Here is a 25,643-nt window from a genome sequence, read left to right as displayed (position 1 = left end):
ATCTCACATTCCATTGCCACTTTGGGAAAAAGGACTGCTTCAATTTTTTCCGTTCAAGAGACAAAATAAATCAAATGTACCTACAAAGTCTGTGACTCACTCACCCTCGTGGATGAACGTATTGCCAATAACAAACTATTTCAAGGGTCAAGTGCTTGGAAGAGTTTAACTAGTGCCCCTGGAGATGAAATGAAATGGAGAAAAGTCTTTATCACCAAACAGACCACCAGCAGCTCCAGCGAGGACGCATCTGTGAACCCAGAAGCTGGGGGCAGTGGTGGGCTTAAGTAACAACCCATCAAAAGGTTGAAAGGGACAATTGGCGAGTGCAAATCCTGATAGTTAAAGGTTTGAACCCAAGCCTTATATGTTGGAACCACAATTTTTACAGCACCAGTGCAGGGCACTGATCCACAGTCAGGTGTGTGGCACCAACAGGATGCACAAGGTCATGAGGCCCGGCAGACATAAGATATGCAGGACTGGGATTCAGGTTTGAGTCAGAAGCATTGGAATCAGCTTACAAATATCGATATTCTGATAAGAAAAAGTCTTTGTGATGGTCATGTACAGCAGTTTTAGGCATGAACAGTAACAGCCAAGTCATGGAGGAAAGTCACTGAGTGCTGAGGGTGTTCCACAAGTGCCAGGGACTCTGCCATCACCAGCCAGTCATCCATGTATGGAAATACAGGATTCTTCACTGTCAGAGTGAACTGCCAGCACTTCTGATAATACACATGGTAGTGCAGTCATCGGACTGAATGGTAGGACCGTGAACTTACTGTGCTGAGACCCGGCTGTGAATATCGTGTAACACCTGTGGAGGGGAGGATTGGCAGATAGAAATATGATTCCTGGAGAATATGGCATAGGAATACAAAAAAAAAATGTTTTTTTATCTGTTACACTCCCTTGCCCCACACACCACAGTGCCATATTATAATTAGACCAATCAGGCATCCCCATGTATGTTCGAGTGTCCGACAGGCTTAGTGCCTCCATTGAGTAGCACTCCAGTGGTGTCCCAGTCTCAGAGAGAGTTTCAAACCTGCCTCACACCAAGTTCCCTTCTGTGTTTCTTCAGAGGCCCCACACTTTCTCAAATTTGCATGAGCATCTGCGAATTCAGTACACCACCTCCTCGGCTCACATACACCAATTTAGATTTGACTAGGAGTTGACCACTTTCAGGATCGTGGTCGCCCCTCCGTATCCAATTATGTTCCCCCCCAGATCTCCAGCACCACCAATTGATGGGTCAGGCTCAGTGTGTGGTTAACAAACTGGGATATCTCTTACCACCAATCTTCTCCCAGTAGTCACTCACCAGACAGAGGGCAATCCAACAGTGTGTGTAGCACAGTACCCCTTGTCTGGCACCCCTGAGGGACAGGTAGTCATTGGTTCTACCTATTTTAAATAGTTGTATCCTTGTAAAGTAGGCCCTATGGAGTGTTTCCAACTGTACCAACCGGAACCCCGCCCCTATGGCAACCTCCCTAGGGTACCAGGACGCCTCTCCCCATGCTTCATCTGCCAGGACTCCCAGGGCATGTTCCTATTTGCACCTGACTGTGTAGAGTGGAGGTAGTCTATTGACCAGGAGCATAGTGTAAATTTGGGATCCTCATTTTCTAAATTTCAGCAGTGTCTCCTCTGAGACCTCATGCAGTAGGTCACCATAGCCCTCCAGTATGTGTTTCACACAGATAGAGAAGAAATTGGCCCCCAGTCAGCTAAAATTGTTGCAGAAGCTATGCAAATGCTATCATTTCCCCCTCTCTCTTAGACGTCCCCCAGTTTTGTCATGAATTTAAGGTCCCATAGCCCATGTCCCTCATCTGCCCACAGTCTATTCAATGCATCGGATTCCCTGAGAGATGACTCTAGTGTAACATTCTCCTTCTATCCTAACGGGTCTGTCGCCGAATGCCAGATCTTTACCACTGTGGCTGTCAGGGTCGTTAATGTAATGGTCCCATCCGTCCTGTACAGTTGTCTCAGGTTGCTTCCCGGGTCCATGGCTCTTCTGTCTGCTAAAAGAGAAGGCTCCTGCTGAATCATGAAGACCCAGTCATACACTACCAGCGACTAGGCTGTCCAGTACTACAGTCACAGGTTGGGGAGGGTTGCACCACTGTCATTAGGCTTTCTAGTCAGAGAGGTTAAGGCTATTCTTGTGTCCTTCCGTACCAGAGCAGTAATCTTGCTACTGCTTCCATTTCTCAAAAGAAGTGGTCTGGCACCTCAAACTGAGTATTTCGATAGGGATACCTTGTCCCGTACTAACCCTGCCGAATGAACAGGTTAAAGAGACAAAGGTGGCAAATGGGTCTCAAACCACTGTCCTTTTCAAGGACCAAAATGTTAGGGGAATAAAACCCTGAACAACCTTGTTCTAGAGGCATGAACTCTATGGCCTCTTTATCCGATAGGGCGTGGACTTTTGCCTCTAAAATCGGGCAATGCACCAGTGAAATGCATCCAAGTGTGGCGGTGCCGCTGTGCCCATAGACTCAACCACAGTGTCCAAAGAATTCAGGCTGCACATCAGGATTTCTTTGGAGCCCTCCGCCGACCAAGTCACAAAATGGCTTTTTTGCGTTGCCTGGCAAATTGATCATCCTTACGTTTTAACTGTCCCAATGTGGCATGAGCACAGTGTCCATACGCAAGATGAGGCTGCCAGAGGTGAAAACGTTTCCTTCTATTGAGTTCAGCTAACTTGACACTCTCTAAGAAGGTGTTGTGGGAAAAGCATTTGGGTTCAGCGCTGAGGAAAAGCTTGGACTATCACACTTTCTTGCTAAGATTGCGACAACAGTAATTGTGAGTGAGCAAGTGTAGAGCTTTGTCATCTGATAATTTGTCTAGGGTTGCTGGGCCTGAAAAAGCTTTCTCATACACAGCAAGGCTAGATTCAAGAACAGCCTTATTGAAGGGAAGGTACAGCTGTAAATTTTAATAAAACAGCTGCCAGATTTTTATCAAAATATTAAGAGTTCTCATCCGCAAAATGCAGCAACAACCAGAAAGCGTCCACTATTTTTTGAGTCACAGTGGAGAATACAGAGATTTCTTCAGAATGAGAGCCAGAGTGGTAAGTGATGTCCCATTCTATTGAAGAATCCAGGCAACATGTGTTTTGTAAATTAAAAAATATAAGCCAATATCAGTATTATAAGGGGTAATTAGGTTATTAGCCTCTAGGTCATTATCTTTGGTGCAGTAGTAATTCATAATAGGGAAGGCAAAGGCCTGCAAGTCAGACCCTAATAGTTCTTTCATCCAGGCAAATCTTTGGGCCTTAGTAAGGGGCTATGACAAAGGCATATCATAAAAACATGTTTTCAGCTTTCCTCATTCTTTGAAGGTGCTGCCAAAGATGACCCAGAGGTCAGCCTCTGTCTCATTGTCGAATGTAAAGCCGACTGAATGGGTGAAACTTTGGTTTCTTCTGGACATAGGTCCGATGCCTGTGGAGGCGCAGAGTTGGGAGGCACCTGCAGAAGTCAAATAAGTCCAACAAGGATATTTTGTTGTGGCACCTGTGACAGGGTTTAAACCTTGAAGTCTAAGGAGGAGACATTCGACCTAGTTGCTTTTGAAATGCCAATGTATTTCTTCAATGAAGCCCTGAGAGAACTTCAAGCCCCAGCTTATGAGGTGCAGAAGAACAGAAACTGATGCCAGAACATCTGTGGGCACCGGATATACTCGGACAGAACTGTAGATGAAGCAGCAGGGTGGCATCCTGTGACTCTGGAGTGTGATTACTGGGGAAAGGTTTCCAGACCAGTCTGTTGCCTGTAGAGTTATTTATAGGTTGAGGAATCTGTAAGAAGATGCAGCTTTCATAACAGCAGGCAAAATTGCGAAATTCTCCCAAATATCTGCAAGGAGATGCCCAACTTCCTATGTGATGTTGAAACTGTGTCTATAAAGTAGTCCTTTTGTGGATGAGGACAGTGACCTTTTCAAGATCAACAAGCTTCTAGCTAGGTGTTGATTTCAACTCCAAAGTGGGGACAGGGAGTGGGGGTGTAGGAGTCTCAACAGAGCAATATACAAATTCCAGTCATGCAACAGCATGGTAGGCAAAACTCTTTCTATTATCCTATGTGATGAAATCTTGCATAGTGCCAACACCTCATTTCCCTCATTACCTTTAATCTTACAGAGGTGCGTTGACCTCACATGACCATTATCAAAATGGTCCCAAGAAAGGATAAACAAGCTTTGACAGGAAATGGATCTCATGGCCCAACTTCCACAGGGAATTAAAAATGCTGCCGTGCACATCAGCTTCGATACATCCACTAGAATAAGCAGCAGAACCATTAGCATAGCTCAGAGGTCTGCTCCATGCTGCAACAGTATTGTCTACTGACATCAATCCTTGCTGTGATATTGGCTTGATTCTCCAAACTCATCTGTTGTTTTAAGTCTAAGAGAAGGACTCCCATCCACGCCATTAGGTTAGTGCTCGCACTGAGCCACGCTAATGTAATCCACAATGTTGCTACTTTATGATACAAGATAAAGTCTCCATGGGTTGTTTTTTCAAGATTAATGAAAAATTGTAATACTTAATGTTGCATTTGGAGGACAGGATCAAAAGCATCTGGAGCCACTCAAGTGGGAAAGGAGTTCATTATTCCATGTAAAGCCCTTAGGTTACAACAACAGCAGGTAGGTCCTGTCAGGGTCATGTTCCTGGCTTGAGAGACTGGTCTTAAAGACATCCTACCTGATGTGGCAATCACTATCTTGAAATGTATACAAAAAACATATGAAGGTGTGGGATATTCTGCAGTTTTTAGGTCTCGCCTACGGAGCGCGCATGCGCTACATAGGAGACCTTTAGCCGTCGTGCAGCTCTTTTTTAAAGCACATACTCGTGCTTGTGGCGGCATACACCTTGTGGGAGTGCGCAGCAGCGCACCACAAGCACGAGTATGTGTTTTGAAAAAGAGCACACTGTGCGATCACTTTCACTTCCACGGCCGCAAAGCCGCGTCACTTTCACAGCCGCGTGGCCAATGCTTGTTTTCATTCCCCCCTCACTCTCTCTTTCTCTCGCACTCTCTCTTCTCTCTCTTTCGCTCGCTCGCTCTCTCGCACTCTCTCTCTCTCTTTCAACGTGGATTACTTTTTTAAAGAAAAAAGATATATATTATACATACAGATAAGGGATTTTTGCCGGACCGTTTGCCCACTGGTCTATTCACTTGTCAATCATACTTCACTTCTGCCCGCCCGAGCATGCAGCATGGGGCAACGATAACCCCACGTCAGCAACGGGGTCTCCACTGTGAGGGACAGCAGCTTGTTTCTGGGTTTGTGCCCTTCCAGCTACAAAGAGAGCACCTCAGAGCCCGGCTGCTGCTCTGTCCCACAGTTCCGTCTCCAGAAAGAACGACCTCGGACTGAAGCTAGTCACTGCCCGCTCCCGAGCTGCTCTTCGCTGCTGCTGCGGCTGTGTGCGCTTCCCTATCCCACACACTTGCTGCTCACCCACCCAGAGACACTTGGCTGTGTGCTGGAACCTCAGCGGCGCAGGACTCCTGGGGCCCAGCAGGTCTGCACCACTTTTGTCGCCATCTACCGCTGGTGCGTGCATGGGCCCCACCCGCTCCCGTATTGGTCACTTCCTAACCAGAGCTGGGCTGTTGTCAGAAGCGTGTATGCTCTACACAAGAACCAATGGGCCATAACCGTCCCATTTTGTGTCCTTCCCCACACCAATGGTATTTTCATATAGTTTTTGTTTGTTAAGAACCAGGTGGCTGCTGCAAAGATTTTGCGCGCTGCACAGGCCCCCTCTGGCCTCTCGCTTTCCTTTTTTCTCCCATGCCAGGGATGCTCAATTATTTATCTATTTGTTTTAATGTTTTCCGCTTCCAAAAACGAATAGACTTGGTGTGCAAATAACTGGGTGAACACTGACGTCACTGCACCAGCAGAGTAGGTTTCTTCCCATCAGTCGCAGGATCGTTGCAAGAGGCAGAGCCAAGCACACCTGAAGTCAACCTCGCTGCAGATTCTTCACCTTGCAGTATCCACAGGCAACAGACGGGGTCCGGGCGTTTCTTAGCTCTACAAATACCACCTCGCCACAGGAACAGACACAGCAAAGTCGTTACTGGCGCCTTAAAGAGCCCACTATAGCACACTCACGCGTCAGTCCCCTGTACATTTTTACCATGCACTTTGAGGCATTGAAGGGGGGGCATCCATAGTGGCAGGGTAGTGAATCAATCTAAACTAGGAGCTTTTCAATATGGCCCAGCCAACCCTTAAGAACAGAGAGGTGGGTAGGATTAGTGTGGAAACTGCAGGTAGACCGAGGATCCACCGGAAGGAAAATGTTACAATATAAGCATCTGATAATAGTGAAGTAGATTTACATGCTCTGCCCACTTCTGCTATCTAGTGTCCGGTTCTGATATCTGCAAGTTGTTTTCCTTCAAACAAATATTTCAGGTCACAGGATGCACTGCAACTCCTCCCTTATTGGGCAATGTGCTTTGACTGTTTTTTGCACACCCGCCGAGTATGGTGCACTATGTGTAATTCAAGTGTAAAATAGGTGCCACATGGTTTAAAAACAAATATTATTATGAGGGATACACATGCCCGAGTATGCCCCTCATTCCATTCATTGGCAAAGGAGTACCGCGCGGATTCGGTATTCAGTCCATGCAATGGTGGAGAGCTGCACAAGCCGTTGCACCACAACGCATGCAAAAGGATGCTACTAAGGGGATTCTTGAGGATATCCAGCTGTCCACAACCAAACAAACCATGTCTTCTCTCTTTCCTGCTTCCTGTCCCTGATCCATAAAACCTTTTAGGGCTTCTTTCCACCTGTTCTGATCTGGTATCTTTAGCAGTGCACAGGTTGTTGGGGCATCCATCACCGATCCACACACACATGCACTTTGCCTTGCCAGGCTCCATGAGGGCTGAGGCCACCCAGCGGCCTCCATGCTCTCCAGATTGGCAAAGGGATCTCTTCTGTTCTGGTTACCTGTTTGACCCAGACTTTGCAAGCCAACCTGGTTTATCGGGCACCTGTACTTGGTTCGCAATCCCGTGGAGCAGAGCTCACAGTTCTCTGCTACAGATGCAACTGTAAAAGCTGTGCTTAGCCCTCCTTACCAATGGGCCCTCCTTACCAATGGGTTGTTACTTCAGCTATACCTACAGCCTTGGCCAGGAGGTGTCACTGTGACGACCATAACATGGTTTCTTTCTCCATTTGATCAGCCGCTCACCCATGACTAGCAAGTGCCAGTGTAAGAATTGGATTTTTGTTTTTGTTATCCCAAGCACCCAATTGGTTTCTTTTATCTTTGTCTGATTCACGGGTTGTTCCACTCCTGCGAAAAACCCGGATAATTGTGTTGATCTTCACAGTGATTATGCCATACCTGGGCTAGTTTAACATCCTATGTATAGGATGTTTCAATACATTTCTTGACTTACTGTCTAGAGAGCCAAAAACACACAGCCCCACTCCCGTGCATCCTCTTTGACAGTGCCCGCACTGAAAACCACATCCAGTCTAAACAAGCATTGGCATAGCCAATAGGTCTCGCTTTTGGGACCTTATAAGTATTTAGTTATGCAGCACAATATCCTTGGTGCAACAACATCAACTGTTGCATGGCTAAACATTTATAAGGTCCCAAAGGCGAGACCTATTGGCTATGTCAATGCTTGTTTTACTAGGAGCTATCTTGCATACGGATCAAATGTATCTACACACAAAATGTAGGTGGTACGCTCAGATTTAGGTACAGCACAATTGTAAGTTTTTAATGGACTATCTTTAGAATGTAAATGTAAATACATACTAATTGGACTAGGTGAATTGCTGCTGCTAGGGCGGGATTCATAAGAGCTGCCACTCCGCCACTCCCGTGCTCTAGATATTGAAATAGCACAGCATATGCTCTTTTATTGTGAGTGCTTAAATGCAACCAGAGAACATTATCCCACTCAAACGTGTGAAAACAGAAAACAGACGGAGCATGTCAGGCACTGCGTCACTTAATAAAAAGCCATGACAGGATCATTTAAAAAAACATATGGTTTACTAATTTGCCAATATTTTTGCTCTTACTGAAGAAGCAACCATTAACTAAATGTTCTTTGCGTGTGTTTTAGATTTCCTTTAACGTTTATATGGTTTATTTTAAACATAAGCAAAGTAAATATTTAAACGCAAATCTGAACACTAACAGGCTGTCACGCATGGGCACACGTCACGTGTGGTGGAGGTACAAGGAGCCCCAAGCCTGCACAAACCACCCATTCTCAGCTATATATGCACACTGAGTATATGTTAACACGTCAAAGGAAAACCCAACAACGTGAGACAAAGTCAGTAAACTTTGTGGCCACACTGTGGGGTTGAGCCGGGACGGCCCCGAAAAAGGAAGCCAAAGAATAGGCCAGAAAATGCTGTAGGGAGCTGGACAAGCCTGTGGGTGGGTCAGTGAAACACCAGTAATACAACAGGCACACTTCACTGTAAAACCCTGTAAAGACTGGAATACCCTGTAAAGACTGGAAAACGCACTCAGCATTTCCTTCTGCCCCTTGGTGCATGGGGGAACTGGCCTTATCTAAATGAAGTTGTAACATCCTAAAAAGGAAGCGGAGATGTTCTTACAAATGTAGAAAAGCACTCCATAGGTGTAAACTATGCTCCTATAAAACATCCGTACAACACAGCTAGGCTAAGTATCGCTAGAGCTAATCAAATCAGCCAAGAACCCTAGAGTTCCATGTACAACTCTCTTGATCACGTGGCAGGGATTACCGCCCCTACAACCCCGTGCAAGAGCTTTGCTCTGAACTCTCTGAGTTCTTTCAAAACATGATTACACAACGTTTGCGTAGCTTTTCATCTGACAAGAACATACAACCTAGACATATTCCCTCTGCAACGCTGCCTGTCCCCTTCTCTCCCCCCGGATAACCTCTGCTCCAGTCAATCTAGATGACGTCATTTCCAAACTCAATCACATTTACACCTGCTCGCCTTTGGATCCCTGCCCAGTAAAAGATGTTAAGGGAGCTCAGTGCCTGACCTCTTTCGGTAATACGTCTTCGGCCTCAGTCACGGTACCAGCCTTGAAAGGGCCCTCACAATTCCTCTCTTAAAAGTCCAACATAGATCGCAACCGGGATTACAAGGCTGTCACTAAGAGCCAAAGACCAAGAGCAGCTGCGGTTGTGGCAATCGCCAAAGGACAATCATCAACCGAAGGAAAAGAGCCCAAACTGTCTAGGGTCAACTAGGCGGATCTGAAGGACCAATGGGCACAGATTAGTGGAGCGGTGCAAAGAGAACAACTGGTGTCCCTCTTCAACGAGTCCCAGGAGATTCTCCAGACAGGCTGAGGTCCATGGGAGACTAGCCTTGTCCTTTCCTGTAGAGTAACCCTATCTGACCTTGACCTCCCAGACATTAGATCTATAGGGCATTGAGCGGACAACAGCCCTAAACCCACTAAGCCCACCAAACCCATCAAACACAGATAACCAAACGAACAAAGCAACAAAAGTGGAACGAAACAAGTCAAGAACAGAACCAAATCAAAACACAACCAGAAAAGAACCAAAACACAAGAGCAACACAACACGCAGTGAACTGCTAAATCATTGTGTGATCATTGCTGCCAGGAGCAGGAACAGGCCCAACAAGGCCACGACACCAGCTGGGTACAAATTCTCCACCATGGCAGAGAGGGAGTCGAGGCTGCAACAGCAACAAAAAAAGATCAAGGGAGAACCGGTGTTATCTGACTCTCCACTCAAACAGAAACCAGATATCAACAGCACCCTTGACAAGATCCTTAAAAAACTAGCCGATGTGCACGACCTGGCAAAGACCACGAAGCACACTACAGACGCGATACAACTTGAGATCGCGGCGATCAGAGCGGACCTGAATACCGTGAATAACATGCTGGAAGTAGCAGAGCAAAGGATCAGTGGCGTTGACGACACCACCCACACCACAAGCCAAGAGCTGAAAGCGCTAGCCAAAATCACCACATCACTGCAGAAACAAGCAGCGGAGCTAGAAGACCGCAACTGACGGGGGAACATCCGGATATTGGAAGTCCCTGAGGGAGCAGAAGACTCAGCAGGCTCCTGCGCCGCCTTCTCTTGAGGACCTGATCCCCAAACTTACTAACCTAAAATTTGACAGGCAGTTCAAAATCGACAGAGCGCATAGAGTACCTTCGTTTAAACCTACTACAGCTAACCAAGCAGCCCGCCCTATCATCTGCAAACCATTGAGATCACACCACACGGATGCCATCTTTAGCCACGCACGCAAGAACCACCAGATTCCATGGAAAGGTCACAAGATCATCCTCACGCAAGACTACTCTAAGCCCACGGTCGACACCAGGAAGGATTTCCTTGCCTTAAGAAATAAAATCAAGAGCAAAAACATACTGTTCTCTTTCGTGGCTCCAGCCAAATACAGGATAACCAACAAAGGCAGACACCTCTATTTCACTGATCCCAAGGACCTCGCTGCTTACCTGCAAGGACCATCTACGCAGGGCATGGAAACAGCACAAGAAGACCGTCACCGGAACCGAACACTCTCTAAAGCTCTCTAAGGAACTACCTCACGACCAGGACAAACTAACCTTAAAGACTCGACAACACAACCATTATCTGCCTCACCTTCTACCATATTTGCACAGTATGAAGGGACTTGATCTACCACCACTACATACCTCACTAGCTCACGCATTTCCGCCCGTAGTGGCGGTGGCAGACAAAAAGACAATTGAACCGAACCATGCTGCTAGCCCTTTGTGTCCTTTGGAGACAGTTGTATCGCTTTTATACTCAGCTCCGCCAAATAATGTGTGGAGGGGGGGGGGATAGAGATAAGGTCCTAAAACATAGTGGGACTGCCTCCCTAGTAAGAATTCAATAAGGATTTCAACGAAGTAGTAACTAGTAAGGTATTCTCCGAGGGGCGGGACGATGATCCTGTCGTCGCACCTCCGACATACGAGTATTATCGCGCGCGGGGGGGGGGGGGGGGGGGGGGGGAATCCGCACTAGGGTTTACCGGTTCTTGGCTTCCTATATTCTCTTTCTTCCCTTTCCTTTTCACCTCTTCTTTACCTAGGAAAGGTACTCGACAGGCCATGATAGCCAATTCCCTTAGGCATCCTGAACGACAGGAGGGCCCAGTGGTGTCACTCACAATACACGCAGAACCCCTTGGGGGGAGCAAATGCACAGAACGCCGTGTACGGATTGGGGCGGGGGGGGGGGGGGGCCTTACAGTTCATCAGGTACAAAACCAGAGACAGCGTCCTTACGTTTCATGCACACAGAACAGAGGCTTTTAGCACATTACACCCAAATGTCAGCCCGCAATAACTCACCCACCCTCATTACCGACCATAACATAGTATCCCTTAATGTCAAAAGTCTCAACCACCCTATTAAGCACCGGAAAGTTATAGATTACCTTGCCAAAACCAAGGGCGATATAATCCTTCTACAGGAGACCAAACTATCCCTGGAGGATTCAAACCTAGTGAGGGGTAACTGGATCTCGCAGGTAGCTTGCTCACCCGCCGACAAAAAGAAACGAGGGGTCATGACACTCGTATCCAAAAGATCCAACATTACTTTAGAATCACAGTCCCAGGACAGCGAAGGTAGACTACTAGTGACAAATCTAAGAGGAGGGGAGGAGCTAATCCATGTTGCTAACATATACAGCCCCAACGCAGACGACCCATCCTTCTAGACGGAAGTGGCTAACACGGTAGAGAACTTCCCCAAAAACGATCTGATGGGGGTAGCAGGGGACTTCAACATCCCATTGGACCACATAACTGACAGACAATCCTCCTGTCAATATCACCCCACTAAATCGGACACAGTACTCCAAAATATCTGCTCTAAATATGCCTTAAAGGATGCATGGCGCCTTCAACACCCGGACACTAGAGACTACACTTTTTACTCCATCCCTCACAAGACCTTCACCAGGAAAGACTAAATCTTAATCTCTGGATCACACACACGCCTAATTGAACACTCAGACATGGCCCCAAGACTAGTATCAGACCACTCATGCATTAGCCTAAAACTGAGCGGGTGCCACAATGAAACCGTCCCACAGAGATGGCGCTTCAATAACGATGTGCTAGCGGACCCCGCAAACAAAAATTAGATCGAGGAGGCCATCATAGATTACCTCAAGCACAATGACATCCACGAAAACAACCCGGCCACACTCTGGGATGCACTGAAAGCAACCATTAGAGGCACAGTAATCGAAATTATTATAATTATTTTTTTTAACAATATGTTTATTGGTTTTATTGACAGCCATACAAAAATAGGTAGACAACATTTATCAAGTTAATCAGTACAGTACATATGCATACAGTGATTTAGGTGGATATCAAAGATTCCCAACCCTCTCCGCCTTCCTGCGCATCTCCAGTTCTTTCATAGGGGACACACAAATATCTCCACGATACTCATTCCACTTTGATCACTTCCGATCCCATTTTTGGGGGCACCCCCTAGCCACGAAGACTTCCGACTCCACCAACATGCACCTATCTAGCGCTTTAGCCCACACAATAGTGGATGGCAGGTACGCTCCCCCCCTCATCTTGCCAGTTCCCGTTTGACTAACGTGTACCCAGTGTTGTGAATTGCTGTTCCACTTCAGTGAGATCGGTTGCATCCCATATGTTCAGCAGTTCCAGTTGTAGCGTCAACACTATCTCCTTTCCCAAGGCCGTCTGCATGTGATCCGAGGCTCCCTCCCAGAGAATACGTAAGGCTGGGCAGCGCCACAGGATATGATAGAAGGTGGCTTGTTGTCCGCATCCTCTCAAACGAAGGTCATCAGGTCTAGATCCTACTTTCGCCAAGGTTTTCCCTGTCATTTATGATCTGTGAAGTATCCTCAGCTGGATACGTCTAAATTTAAGTGTGATAGCCGCCTCCCTGGGGGACATAAGAGCCAATTGCCATTCCTCATCACTTATCGGGCCTAGGTCATCCTGCCATCGCTCTCTAAGCTTTGGAAAGGCATCTGGCAGATTATTACTCAACTTTTTATATGTGAGAGATATCGCTTTAGAGAGTAGAGGCCCATCCAGCAAACGGTCCTCCAGTGGGGACGACTCCGGTAAGTCTTTAAGGGTCGGGAACGCAGCCTGAATTGCGTGTCTTATTTGCAAATATCTGTATATTTCTCCCTGGGCCAGGTGATATTGGCTCTGAAGGTCTCCAAATGTAAGTATCGAACCCTTTTTAACCAGGTCTTTTACTGCTGAGATACCTATCAGGTCCCATTTGTCAAACCCAGGCTGATAGCACAGCATGCCCAACTTCTGCGTATACCATAGCGGCGTTGCTTTAGAGAGGACACCCGCCCATCCCAAACGAGAATTTGCTATGCGCCATATTTCTAGTGTATGTTGGGTGGGCCCAAAGAGTTTATTTTTATTCTTCCTGTCCCTGGAGTATAGGGCCCCTAGGTAACCGGAGCGATCAATCTGATACCTATCTAAAGTGTATGCCGGGTCATCAGGGGGTGATATATCCAGTGATTGACAGTCACCAACTGAGCCGCCCAATAATAGAGTTGCAGCCTACAGTAATCGAAATTAAATCGAAAATAAATAAGAGCGTAAACCTGAGACTAAATCAGCTGGAACAGGAAATAAAAAGGTTAGAAATGGCACACACAAAGGCCCTGCACGACAGTAAGACCCTTGCGAACGTAACACAAACAAAGTATGAGTACTGAGCCAGAGGGCAGGTCTATGGATACATAAATACAAAGCCCTTAACCTCTACGAGGCCAATAAGGCAGGGAAACTACTTGCCTCCTACCTCAAACACAAACGCAACTAGACTGCCATCGCATCCATCGCTGACTCTAAGAACCAAACACACACAAGACACAAGGATATACTAAGAACTTTTCAAGAATTCTACCAAGAGTTTTACAAAAACGAACAGAACCTTAACATAGAGGAGTGCACAAAATACCTTGATAGACCAGGCCTACCAGAAATAAGCGCGGAGGACTCACTTAGGCTCGGACAGGAGTTTAACTGTTCCAAAATAGAAATGGCAGTTAAACCACTGAAAGATAATAAAGCCCCGGGGCCGGACGACTTTACGGCCGCTTTCTACAAGGCCTTCTTAGTTCAACTCAAGACTACCATGAAACAAGTTTTTAACCAATCAGCAGCTGGAGGGGCGGTATAAAAATTCAGGTCAGAAGCCAACATTATAGTCATCCCTAAGGAAGGGAAAGATCAAATGTCACAAAAAAACTACAGACCCATATTGCTCATTAATGTAGACTGCAAAATTTACGCCAAAATACTAGCAACCAGACTAAACTCCGTTCTTCCAAAACTCATAAGCAACTCCCAGGTCGGCTTCTCACGTACTAGAATGTCTAACAACAACATCCAACTCCTCTGCCACATATTGGAACACACGGCCACAAAAGCAGAACCGGCGGTAGCTATCACATTAGATGCGGAAAAGGCTTTCGACAGAGTCTCGTGGGCCTTTCTAGAACGATGCATACACACATTCAAGTTAGGGGCGGGATACATACGGATGGTTATGGCCCTATACGGGGAGCCGTCAGCCCGTATCGTGGTCAACGGCTCCCTTTCTGACCCATTTACACTACAACAAGGCACGAGACAGGGATGCCCCCTCTCCCCGTCCCTATTCCTACTTGCACTAGAACCCCTTATCCAAGATATCAAAATAAACACGAACATAATAGGGATCGATATCAAGGGCATTGAAGTAAAATTAGCTGCCTAAGCAGATGACATACTCATAGTCGCCGAACAGCCTAAGACATCAATCGAAGCCCTGATGGAGACGATTGCAGAATACTCCAGATTCTCAGGCTACAAGCTTAACAAAGACAAGTCAGAATGCAAACCACTAAACATTCACTGAACGAGAGACACCCTGGGAGGATCAGGGTTAGCCTGGCAAACAGGATATATCAAATACCTAGGGATACATTTAGGCAATGACTTAATAGACATGCTACATCGGAATGAGAAACTCCTATTAGAAAAGATTAAGAAACTCCTAGACTCCTGGTCCCCAAAATTCATAATGTGGTGGGGGAGAATCGAAACCTAACAGACTAGTTCCACCGCAAGACTGACATCCTGATCTCGAACTTCCTGTGGCGAGGGAAAAAGGCGCGTATAAGCATCAAGAAACTAAGATTGGACAAAAATCAAGGAAGGGTAAATCTCGCAGACTTCAGAATATTCCAGCTAGCATTTTTGGCCAAACAAGGCACTTACTGGATCTCACCGCAGCCGACTATACGCCGGTGTGGCTACAGGTAGAGAGGGTCGTCCTGAACAACCTAACAGCCCTGGCCCTATTAACTGCAAATAGATACCCCCACACAGCCAAATCTATTTTCAAGAACACAAAAATGGCACTACTAAAGTAGATAATCAATCAATCAATAAATTATTGAATTTATAGAGCGCGCTACTTACCCGTAAGTGTCTCAAGGCGCTGGGGGGAGGGGGTGCTGTTACTGCTCGAAGAGCTAGGTCTTGAGGAGTTTTCTGAAGGTGAGAAGGTCTTGGGTCTGCCGTAGGTGGGTGGGGAGGGTGTTCCAGGTCTTGCTGGCGAGGAAGGAGAAGGATCTGCCACCAGTGGTCGTTCGTTGGGTGCGGGGGACAGTGGCGAGGGCGAGGCTGGCTGGGTGGAGCTGGCGGGTGGGGGTGTAGAAGCTGAGTTTGTTGTTGAGGTAGGCTGGTCCGGTGTTGTGGAGGGCCTTGTGTGCGTGGGTGAGTAGCTTGAAGGGGATCCTCTTTTTGACGGGGAGTCAGTGTAGGTTTCTCAGATGGGGGGTGATGTGGCTGCGGCGTGGGATGTTGAGGATCAGTCTGGCGGAGGCATTTTGGATGCGTTGTAGTCGTCACAGGAGTTTGGCCGGGATCCCTGCGTAGAGTGCGTTGCCGTAGTCTAGTCTGCTGCCAACGAGGGCCTGGGTCACAGTTCTCCTTGTTTCAGTGGGGATCCACTTGTAGATCCTGCGGAGCATGAGGAGGGTGTTGTAGTTGGAAGAGGGGACTGAGTTGACCTGCTTTGACATGGAGAGGGAGGAGTCGAGAATGAATCCCAGGTTGCGTGCGTGGTCCGTGGGCGTCGGTGCTGTTCCTAGTGTGGTGGGCCACCAGAAGTCGTCCCAGGCAGAGGGGGTGGGCCCGAGGATGAGGACCTCCGCATTGTCTGAGTTCAGCTTCAGCCGGCTGCTCCTCATCCATTCGGCGACGGCCCTCATGCCTTCGTGGAGGTTGGTCTTGGCGGTGTGTGGGTCCTTGGTGAGGGAGAGGATTAGCTGGGTGTCGTCGGCGTAGGAGATGATGTTGACATCGTGTTGGCAGGCGACGTGGGCGAGGGGGGCCATGTAGATGTTGAACAGCGTCGGGCTGAGGAACGAACCCTGGGGTACGCCGCAGATGATGTTGGTTGCTTCGGAGCGGAAGGGGGGGGGAGGCGGACGCTCTGGGTTCTTCTGACGAGGTAGGATGTGGTCCAGTCCAGGGCCTTCTCCTGGATTCCGGAGAATAGCATAAAAGGATCGAAAATGGAATCACTATGGGCCAACAGCAAGTTCCTGTACAAAGGGAAAAGCCTTACCTTCGAGGTATGGATTGAGAAAGGTATTCATTTCCCCTACCAACTTGAAAACGGAGCGTATCCTATTACCTTCACAGACCTGAAAACAAGGTACAAACTAGAGGATTTTGAACTCTATAACTTCCTACAAATCAGAGCGGCCATCGCTAGAACCAAATTATCTGCCTCACAACCATCAATCTCCCAGTATGTTGCAAACATTAATAAATTGGGCCACCAGGTCTCTCTCACACCTATACAAACTCCTCCGCCCCAAATCCTCTAAGCTAAATGTTAAGACGGCCGCATACTGGGATGCACAAACAGACAACAAACATAGCGAACAACAGTGGGCCACTATATGGAGCTCGTCCTCTTGTAACAAATATCCCCAGTTCTCTCAAACAAAATTTTGGTTGCTCCATAAGGCCTTCTGGACCCCGGCACGGCTATTTCCACAAGGCATCAGGGAGGAAGCGTTATGGTGGAATTGCGACAGAGAAACCGGGGACCTAGCACACCTCATACTACACTGCCCAACACAACTCTTTCTGGGAGAAAATATTTGGGTTTATAAACAGTTTGTTTGAATGTACACTAACTAAAGAATTCTCCACACTGACCATGGGTTTCATGGACACAAACGTAAAAACCACACACGACAAAGACCTACTTGACTTGTTGCTAACTGCGGCAATTACAATGGCCCTAGCAAACTGGAAAGACACTAGCAAAACCACCTACAAAGGCTGGTTCAACTGGATCACGCATCTTAGAGGCGCGGACAACATTGCACTCCGGAACTCACCTTGGAAACCAACATCCAGGAAAATGTGGAACGCACTGCACACGTACCTGGACTCCTATGAACCCCCGTGAATATAATGTTCCATTTGCAAGCTTCCTGCATAGATGCCAATCACACCACAGAAAGCCATGTTGCACAGAAGCCACAGGGAATATTGAAGAAATGTAACTTTCGTTGCCTGTCTCCTATCTCCTCTCCCTCCCTTGTATCTATCCCCTTTCTGACCCCTTTCTTTTCCTCCTTCTCTCCTTCCTCATCTTCTCTATTAACCGCCAGGTGGGTTTAGCTAAACATTGGGGACTTGCACGTCCCTACATATCAAAGTATAAATTGTGCCTGTAACAATTTAGCTAACCCTGTAACAGAACCGCCAAAATGTTCATGTAATAAAAAAATTCTAATAAAATATGAGAAATTAAAAAAAACTTTTTTAAAAAGCCCAACATAGACTCTGCTGTAGTATGCAATTACCGACCACTTCTTCATTGCCACTGATCGCCACAACTGTGGAAAGCTGCGTTAACCAGCAGCTGTGCAAACATAGTGAGGAACATTCCCTTCTAAATGTTTATCAGTCAGGTTTTCGCCCTATTCCGATTACTGCAGCAATGGCACCAAAATGACCATAGACGCGGGGCGCTCCGCCACCCTCCTCTTATTAGACTTATCTGCAGCTTCCGATAGTTTCTCATGGCATCCTTTTCGACAGGCTCACTGGCACAGCTTAAATAGCTTTTGGTTGTTTTTTTTTTTTTTTACAAGGGAGCTGTTACACTGGAGAATTTTCGGTTCACTGACAAAAGCATCAATTGTGGGGTTCTACAGGACTCTTTGAGACCTAATTCCATAATCTCTATGTGGAACCACTTGCCGCTGTTATTGCATCTTGTGTTTTTCAGCTTTATGCCTATGCGGATGATACTTAAATCATCCTAAGGCCTGAGAGAGATCTTGTTATTCTTCCGAACCAGTTTAAAAATGGACTCAGCTCTGCATTGACCTGAACGAATGCCAGCGAACCCAAACTTAATACAGACGAAACCAAGGTCCTAATTTTTGGAAATCCTTCCATCTGGACCTCAATCTGTGGCCCGTTAATCTTGGTGCCTGTTCTGTTCCTTCTTCTAAAGCACGCAATATAGGTTTTTATTTTTTACTACAATTTTTTGGGATTCGCACGTACTAACAAACTCACCGCGACTTGCTTCTTTATGCTAAAAATAATTAGGAAGATCATCCCTTTGTCGCCCGCTGCCCCATGGGAAGCTCCTGTCTAAGCCCTTTCTCCAGGCTGGACTACTGCAGCTCTGTTTTCGTAGGGCTGCGGTCTTACCTCATTCGCAAACTACTACTAATACAGAATGTGGATGCTAGCCTTGTATTGGGCCTTCGCAGGAATAACTGCACCTCTACTCGTTTTTAGGTCGAGCCTGTGCAGAGCATTAGCTGCTCTGCGAGGCATGCTGTATTAGAGTATGGACTTGAATCTCCGCCCACTCTCCGCCCATATTTTTAATTGGCTTGTGCCATTGTCCTTTGTAAATGCTAGCTTCGGATTCGTTAGGATAGGCTTGTTAGTCCCTCTTTAGTACCGCCTTGTCATCATTTGTAACCTCCCATGAGGACTATCCCATGGTTTCATTACAGCTATGCGGTCTGAAACTAGATCAGTAATACACCAATTCTAATTTTGTTGTGAAACAGTATGGTAATAACTTTCTAAAATATCTTTCCTAGGAATATCCTTCCGTAGTACTGGATGATCTGTACGGCTATGAGTGGGTCTGGGTGAAGCATTATCCATCTACGTACAGGTGGGATGTGAACCCTTGTTGGAAGAGGCATATTACAATGGTGGATCGGGGGACCTTGCCCACCAATATTATAGCTTTGAGGGGCAGTGATGATGTAGGCAAGGACTGCAGGAATGGCCATTTTGATAGTGCTTTCTGGCAGTGTTTTGGTAGTCTCTGGGGAACAAATTTTGATCAAGGAGCACCTCTTCCCTTAGCAATAATATAACTCCCCAGTCCTTCTGTCCCTAGGACCAGATTACTGAGAACTGTTCTGTCCCTCTCTCTATTCGACCTGTATTTTTTGCGCAAGACTTTCAATAATTCCCAACTCATATTTTGCACAGTACTTATATCTTCTAAGTTAGATGTGCCCAATGACAATTTCAGCGGCAACATACACACAGGTATGGGGTCAGTAAGAAAGAACCACCACCTTAAGAGTAGAATGAAGGGGTACAATGAAGGCAACGTCAAAGACTCAGCATTGATTTTATAGGACGGTTGTCCCAGTGGTGTTAAGTTGAGGATTTCTATCTACATGGTATGGAAACTGATTTTTTTTATTGTGCCCCTGCACACAACAGCATTTAACATATTTATCAATTATGTAAAATTGTTCCACAAGCGTAGAGGACAAAACGTTTTTAATTTGCACTACAACATTTTTATTCTAAGGTACAGTCTTGTAACCCACTTTAGGCACTAGGCTATTGACCTGTATGGGCTCCTTATTATTGTTCCCTAAGATACGCAGTTATTTTCTAAAAGACAATGGATCACTGTTATAAAATTAATACTTTTACTGAAATTGTTCCTTAGTGTTTTAGCATTTTATGTTTTTCTAATGACTTCCAATTCTCTGTCACCCCTTCTTTATGGGGAATGACAACTTTCTCAATTAATTTGCACTTGAGTATTTACTCAAAATCCATGGCCTCAATGAAGCAAAAGCTTGAATAAATGGACTTGGTAATAGAGAACATTTGTGGCATTTACACAAACCATAATATTTTAACAGGTGAATTAAATATGTAATTGACAAAATCCCTTATAAAGATGTGCTATTAAGTTTTGCATTGTGTACAACATCTGTTTGAGTTACATTAAAACCACAAATCCTCTCAATTTTACAATGATTTAGGAGAAGTGTAAAGGCAGGTAGATATTTTGCTTTAGGAAACTGACCTGATGGCCCATGTCGATCTTCGTGAAATTGAATGTGCTAAGGTGGCTGGTTGCTCCTCTCACCGCTGGTTCAATTGTCTCCCGAAATAGTTTCTCTATGAACTTGCAGATGAAAGGCCACATATGCTTCACTGTCTTTAGAATAAAATAGAAAAAGTTCAACTATTAAACATGCAATCACATTGTACTATAGGCATCAAAAGGCATTATTGAAATTTACTTTAATTACATAGCAATTTTATAATGTATATGTGAATGTTCCCAAAACTAGCATTGCCAACAACCAAAGGCAAGAATTCAGCTTTATGGAGAATTGGAGGGATACGCTGAAGTCAATTTATGATCTTACACATCTCCCACAAATTCACAGCATTCTCCATATGATCCAATTGACTAAAATAGTTAGAATAGGGAGAGTTTCTAATCTTTTCATGCTCTCCCGGATCTCACTAAACTAATTAGTAACACAAACTAAATTTGCATATTTAAATGGGCATTCAATACTACCTGTATTTTCATCCAACCATTTTATAAGACTTTGCCTTGGAGAAAAATACATTCAGGATATATTTATACAGCAAGAGCATTATGAATATGTCCAAAACAAGGTAATATTTAATAGTCTAAATTCAAGCAAAAATGATGGTGAAGCTAAGCCCAGCTATTCCTGTACAATGGCAGAAGGAATGTACTGATGTCACGAGCCTACGTAAAACCAGAAACTAAACATGATCAAACAAGATCATTAATCAATTTATAATTCACACCTTCAGTGGTGTTTATAATTATTTTCGGTGCATCCACACCTTCCTGTCCCTGACCAAGAGATCTCTGCCCTCCCAGCCAACTCTGGTGCATCTCTCCTTGACTCGACCAGCATGTTCAACAATTAATGTATTTAGTCCCTTGCGTATCAACACATTTCTCCATTGTAAGAAACTGGCTCTATATATACTGCACCAAAGTGCTGACTACGAGGAGGAAGGACGGATTCATTGACGACGTGGAGGAATTACTTGTTTCCACTTAGTCGACATATGGGTCACGGTGCAATACACTGTACCCTCTAAGGACTTAGTATTGGGCCAACTCTTGCTTCTGCAAAGATTACTATAGAGTTGTATACCTGGTCGCAGACTTCTTCCTGTGTAATGTTCCTATCACGGTCGGATGGCTTCTTTCCAGATATCCAGTGGAAATATTTGCCTATCACAAACAGTACTTATCTGGTTACTGATTCTGTCACACGGGGTCGTTTTATCGCATTGGGACCCCCTCTTCCAGGAATTCCAGTGGGAGATGCTTTCCTGTTAAATACAGGTTTACATTGGAGTACACTGCTCCATGAGAAGAGACCGATTTCCGTACATCGACAATTTACTTTTTTGTCATTTTCATGCTTTTCGAAGGGTACGCTACACGTAACATATTGTTTGCCCTGAGGAAGTTCCCATTTTGGGAATGAAACGCGTTGGCTGGATTGTCTTAATTCAATGAATTTTTAAGGAATTTTTTTTTTTTTTTTTTTTTTGAAACCGTTTATTGCAGTTCGTAAAAGTTACAGGTATGGGCCTACAACCATCCGGCCGGCCGCTAGAATGACAAAAACATATTGCACACATACAGTGAAAGTCTCTAGGCAGTGCAGAGCAGTGAAACAGGAGTAATCAATGGTGCAGGCCACACAGCTCCAAGCCCACAGTACGGTTCCCTTTTCTTGAAACAAAACAACACCAAAAAACCACACCCGCAGGGCAACCCGTGATCCAAAATAACAGCACGTGCTCCATAAGTGGGGGATCCAAACCAGCAGCAGAACTCTGGAGAGGGGAATGGGAATAGATCAGGGACTGGGGGACCGCGCGCCCGCGGCTGAGGGAGGGGGGCCATCTAGGGAGACGGAGCAGGCGAGGCAGCCGGTAGCAGTGGTGGCTCACAAATACCCCCGCGGTAGGCGTTCCAGGGGCCCCAGAGTTTCACCCACGCCCCAGGCTTACCTCTCGCCACATACACCACCTTTTCACGAAACATACACCAATCCATATGCTCTTTCCAGGCCGACACCGCAGGGGGCCTCTGGGATCCCCACAATTGAGCAATGTCGCGCTTGGCTATCATGTATCCCAGAGTCACCCACCGCGTCTGCGGGACCGAATAGTCATTCGGTTCCCATACATTCAGCAAGCATCTCCTCGCTTCAGGCAGCAGCGCAACACGCGTCACCACACGCAGGACCTCATGCACACCACGCCAGAATCGCTCCACCTTCGGGCACTCCCACAGTATATGCATGAAAGTCGCCAACGCACCACAGCCACGCTTACACATTCCGTCACCAGCAAAACCCATACGCAGAAGCCTTGGCCCCGTCACGTAAACCCGGTGAAGGATCTTGAGCTGGACGAAACGAAGGCGAGCCGGGATGGCCACCTCTTTCGGAGAGGCCACCGCGGAAATCCAATCCTCATCGTCCAGCTCCAGCCCGTCGGCAACCCAAGCCTCGCGGAGACTAGTAAGCAGGCACGATCTATCGTTGATCAGTTTTTTGTATATGAGGGAGATCGTGCTGTCCGGGACATGGCCATCTAGGACTCTGTCCTCCAGGGGGGAAGACTCCGGAATGGATGCGACATCCGGGAAGACGGAGCCCAGCGCATGGCGGACCTGTAGGTACCGAAAGTACTCACTGCCCTGCAGCTGGAACTCCGCCTGCAGCGTCTCAAAAGTTTTGAATCCCCCCCTCGTCCAGAGATCTCCCACCGTGCTGATTCCGATCGTGTCCTACTTCTCGAAGCCCTTCGACGTCCACAGGGAGCCCAACCTCTCAGACGCATACAGCGGTGACGCCCGGGTCAAACGGTCCTTCCACCCCATAGCTGCATTAGCCGCGTGCCAGACACGCACCATGACACGCGTCGGCCCCGTCAAACGGGAGTCGGGCGCGCCAGCGTAGAGCGCTCGATTGTAATCGCCACCGGGCAGGAGCATCTTATCCATCTCAAATGCCGGGTTCAAGGCGGGCCCGTAAAGGCCATGATTAATTGCAGCTAGTTGGGAGGCCCAGTAATACCGTTTAATGTCAGGGAGGGCGACCCCCCCATCGTACCACGGGAGCGTCAATTTAGCCAGAGCAATGCGCGGCCTCCCGTCCCAGAACAGGCGCCGCTGGAGGCCCTCCACCTCACGGAAATAGCGTGCCGGGACCAAGTCCATAGTATTCTGGAGGGCGTAGAGGAAGCGTGGCAGGGACATCATTTTAAACAAGGCCGCTCGGCCGAGCGGCGAGAGCGGCAGACGCCGCCAGCGCACCACGTCCTCCCTCAAACGCCGGAGGGGGGGTAACAAATTCCGCTCATAGCGGGCCTCCGGGTCAAGAGTGATATAGATACCCAGGTACCGAAAACCTTGGGAGGCAATCTGGATCGGACAGTCCCGTGGTAGGGCCGGAGCCTCCCCGGAAAGCACATATACACAGGATTTCGCCCAGTTGATGACCAGGCCTGAGTTGCAACCGAATGAACGCAAAACATCAACCAGGACGATCAGTGATTTACGCGGGGAGGCGAGATACAGAAGGATATCGTCAGCATAGAGGGACACACGGTCCTCATGCTCGGGGGTCCAGCGGAGACCACGGATAGAAGGGTGCCACCGCAGCCACTCCGCCAGGGGCTCCAGGGCCAGGGCAAACAGGAGAGGCGACAGGGGGCAGCCCTGTCGCGTACCCCTCCCCAGCGCGAATGGGGCCGAGACTCGCCCATTCACTACCACCTGCGCCAATGGGCCCGAATATAGCAATTTGACCCAGCTAATGAAACCCGGGCCAAACCCGAATTTTGCCAGCATCGCCCAGATGTATGGCCATTCAAGCGTATCAAACGCCATGGTGGCGTCCAAGGACGCCAAGATGGCCGGCTCCCGCACAAATGGGACACGCGCGAGCACCCCGTGCAAGCGCCGCAGATTGAGCGCCGTGTTGCGGTGCGGTATAAAGCCAGATTGGTCTTGGTGGACCAAATCGCCCACCACGCCAACCAACCTGTTGGCCAAAACCTTGGCGAGGATTTTGGGCTCCGCGTTCAAAAGCGAAATCGGCCTATAGGATGTGACCCGTTCACGGGGCCTCCCCTCCTTGTGGATCACCACAATTGTGGCTAGACGCTGGTCCGGCGGGAGGGAACCCCGCGAGTGGGCCGCCAGGAACATCGCGCGCAGGTGGGGCGCCAACACATCCGGGCGTAGCTTGTAGAGCTCGATGGGAATACCATTGGGGCCCATGGCCTTGCCGGATGCAACCGAGCGAATAGCCAAGGCAATTTCGTCCGAGGTGGGAGGGGCGTCCAGCGAATCCCTGTCCTCCACCGTTAGGGAGGGCAGTGCGATGTCCCGAAGCAGGGCATGGGAGTCTGCCTCCGAGCAGGGGGAAACCGGGGAGTAGACTTCGCGGAAATAATCCGCGAAGCAGGAGACAATGGCTTCCGGCTCAGTGACACACGCACCATCAACACTCTCAATCAAAGGCACCACACGGCTCGCTCTCTCCCTCTTATCCAACCACGCAATCAATTTGCCAGCCTTATCACCCACATCATACAATCGCCCCTGCTGCTCTCTACTGAGGCCCCTGGCCGCCTCCGTGACGAGGGCCCGATAGGCCGCCTGCTTTAGGTGTAGAACATGCAACTTGTCGTCTGTTACCCCGCTTCCCAGGTCACCCTCCAGTTCTGCAATCTCGGCCTCTACCCGGGTCACCTCCTCCCGCTCGCGCCGCCGGGCATGGGAGATAAAGGAGAGGGCCTCCCCTCTAAGGACTACCTTGAAAGCCTCCCACAGGGAGATGGCCGAAGAGACCGACCCCACATTCTCATCGAAATATCGCTGTAGGGATTTGATCAAATCAGCACGAATGGTGGGGTCGCGCAAATACCATGCATTGATTGGGGCCACCCTGCCATCCCCCCTCGGGAAGACATCGAGATGCAACAACAATGGGGAGTGGTCTGAGATACCCCGCGCCAGATGGCGCACCTCCCCCACCCTCCCTGCGTGGGCCGCCGGGACAAGGATGTAATCAAGCCGCGAGAGGCTACCATGGGCACCCGAGTGGAAGGTGTACTGTCGCAATG

The 25,643-nt window shown here is 47.6% G+C and overlaps 1 protein-coding gene across 3 annotated transcripts in view; it reads right to left on the bottom strand.

Annotated features, from left to right (window-relative positions):
• The window catches only part of ESYT2 (extended synaptotagmin 2), a 769,824-nt gene that overhangs the window by 568,756 nt on the left and 175,425 nt on the right, over positions 1-25,643 (bottom strand). For all 3 annotated transcript variants that reach the window (XM_085631951.1, XM_085631950.1, XM_085631949.1), the window contains exon 3: positions 20,518-20,652. In XM_085631951.1, coding sequence (XP_085488077.1) covers positions 20,518-20,652 — 135 coding nt within the window. The remainder of the gene's footprint in view (positions 1-20,517; positions 20,653-25,643) is intronic.

This window comes from Triturus cristatus, chromosome 10, assembly GCF_964204655.1.
Source record: "Triturus cristatus chromosome 10, aTriCri1.1, whole genome shotgun sequence".
NCBI classification, from domain to species: Eukaryota; Metazoa; Chordata; class Amphibia; order Caudata; family Salamandridae; genus Triturus; species Triturus cristatus.
The sequence above is the reverse complement of the archived record's forward strand: the minus strand, read 5'-3'. Positions and strand labels throughout refer to the sequence as shown.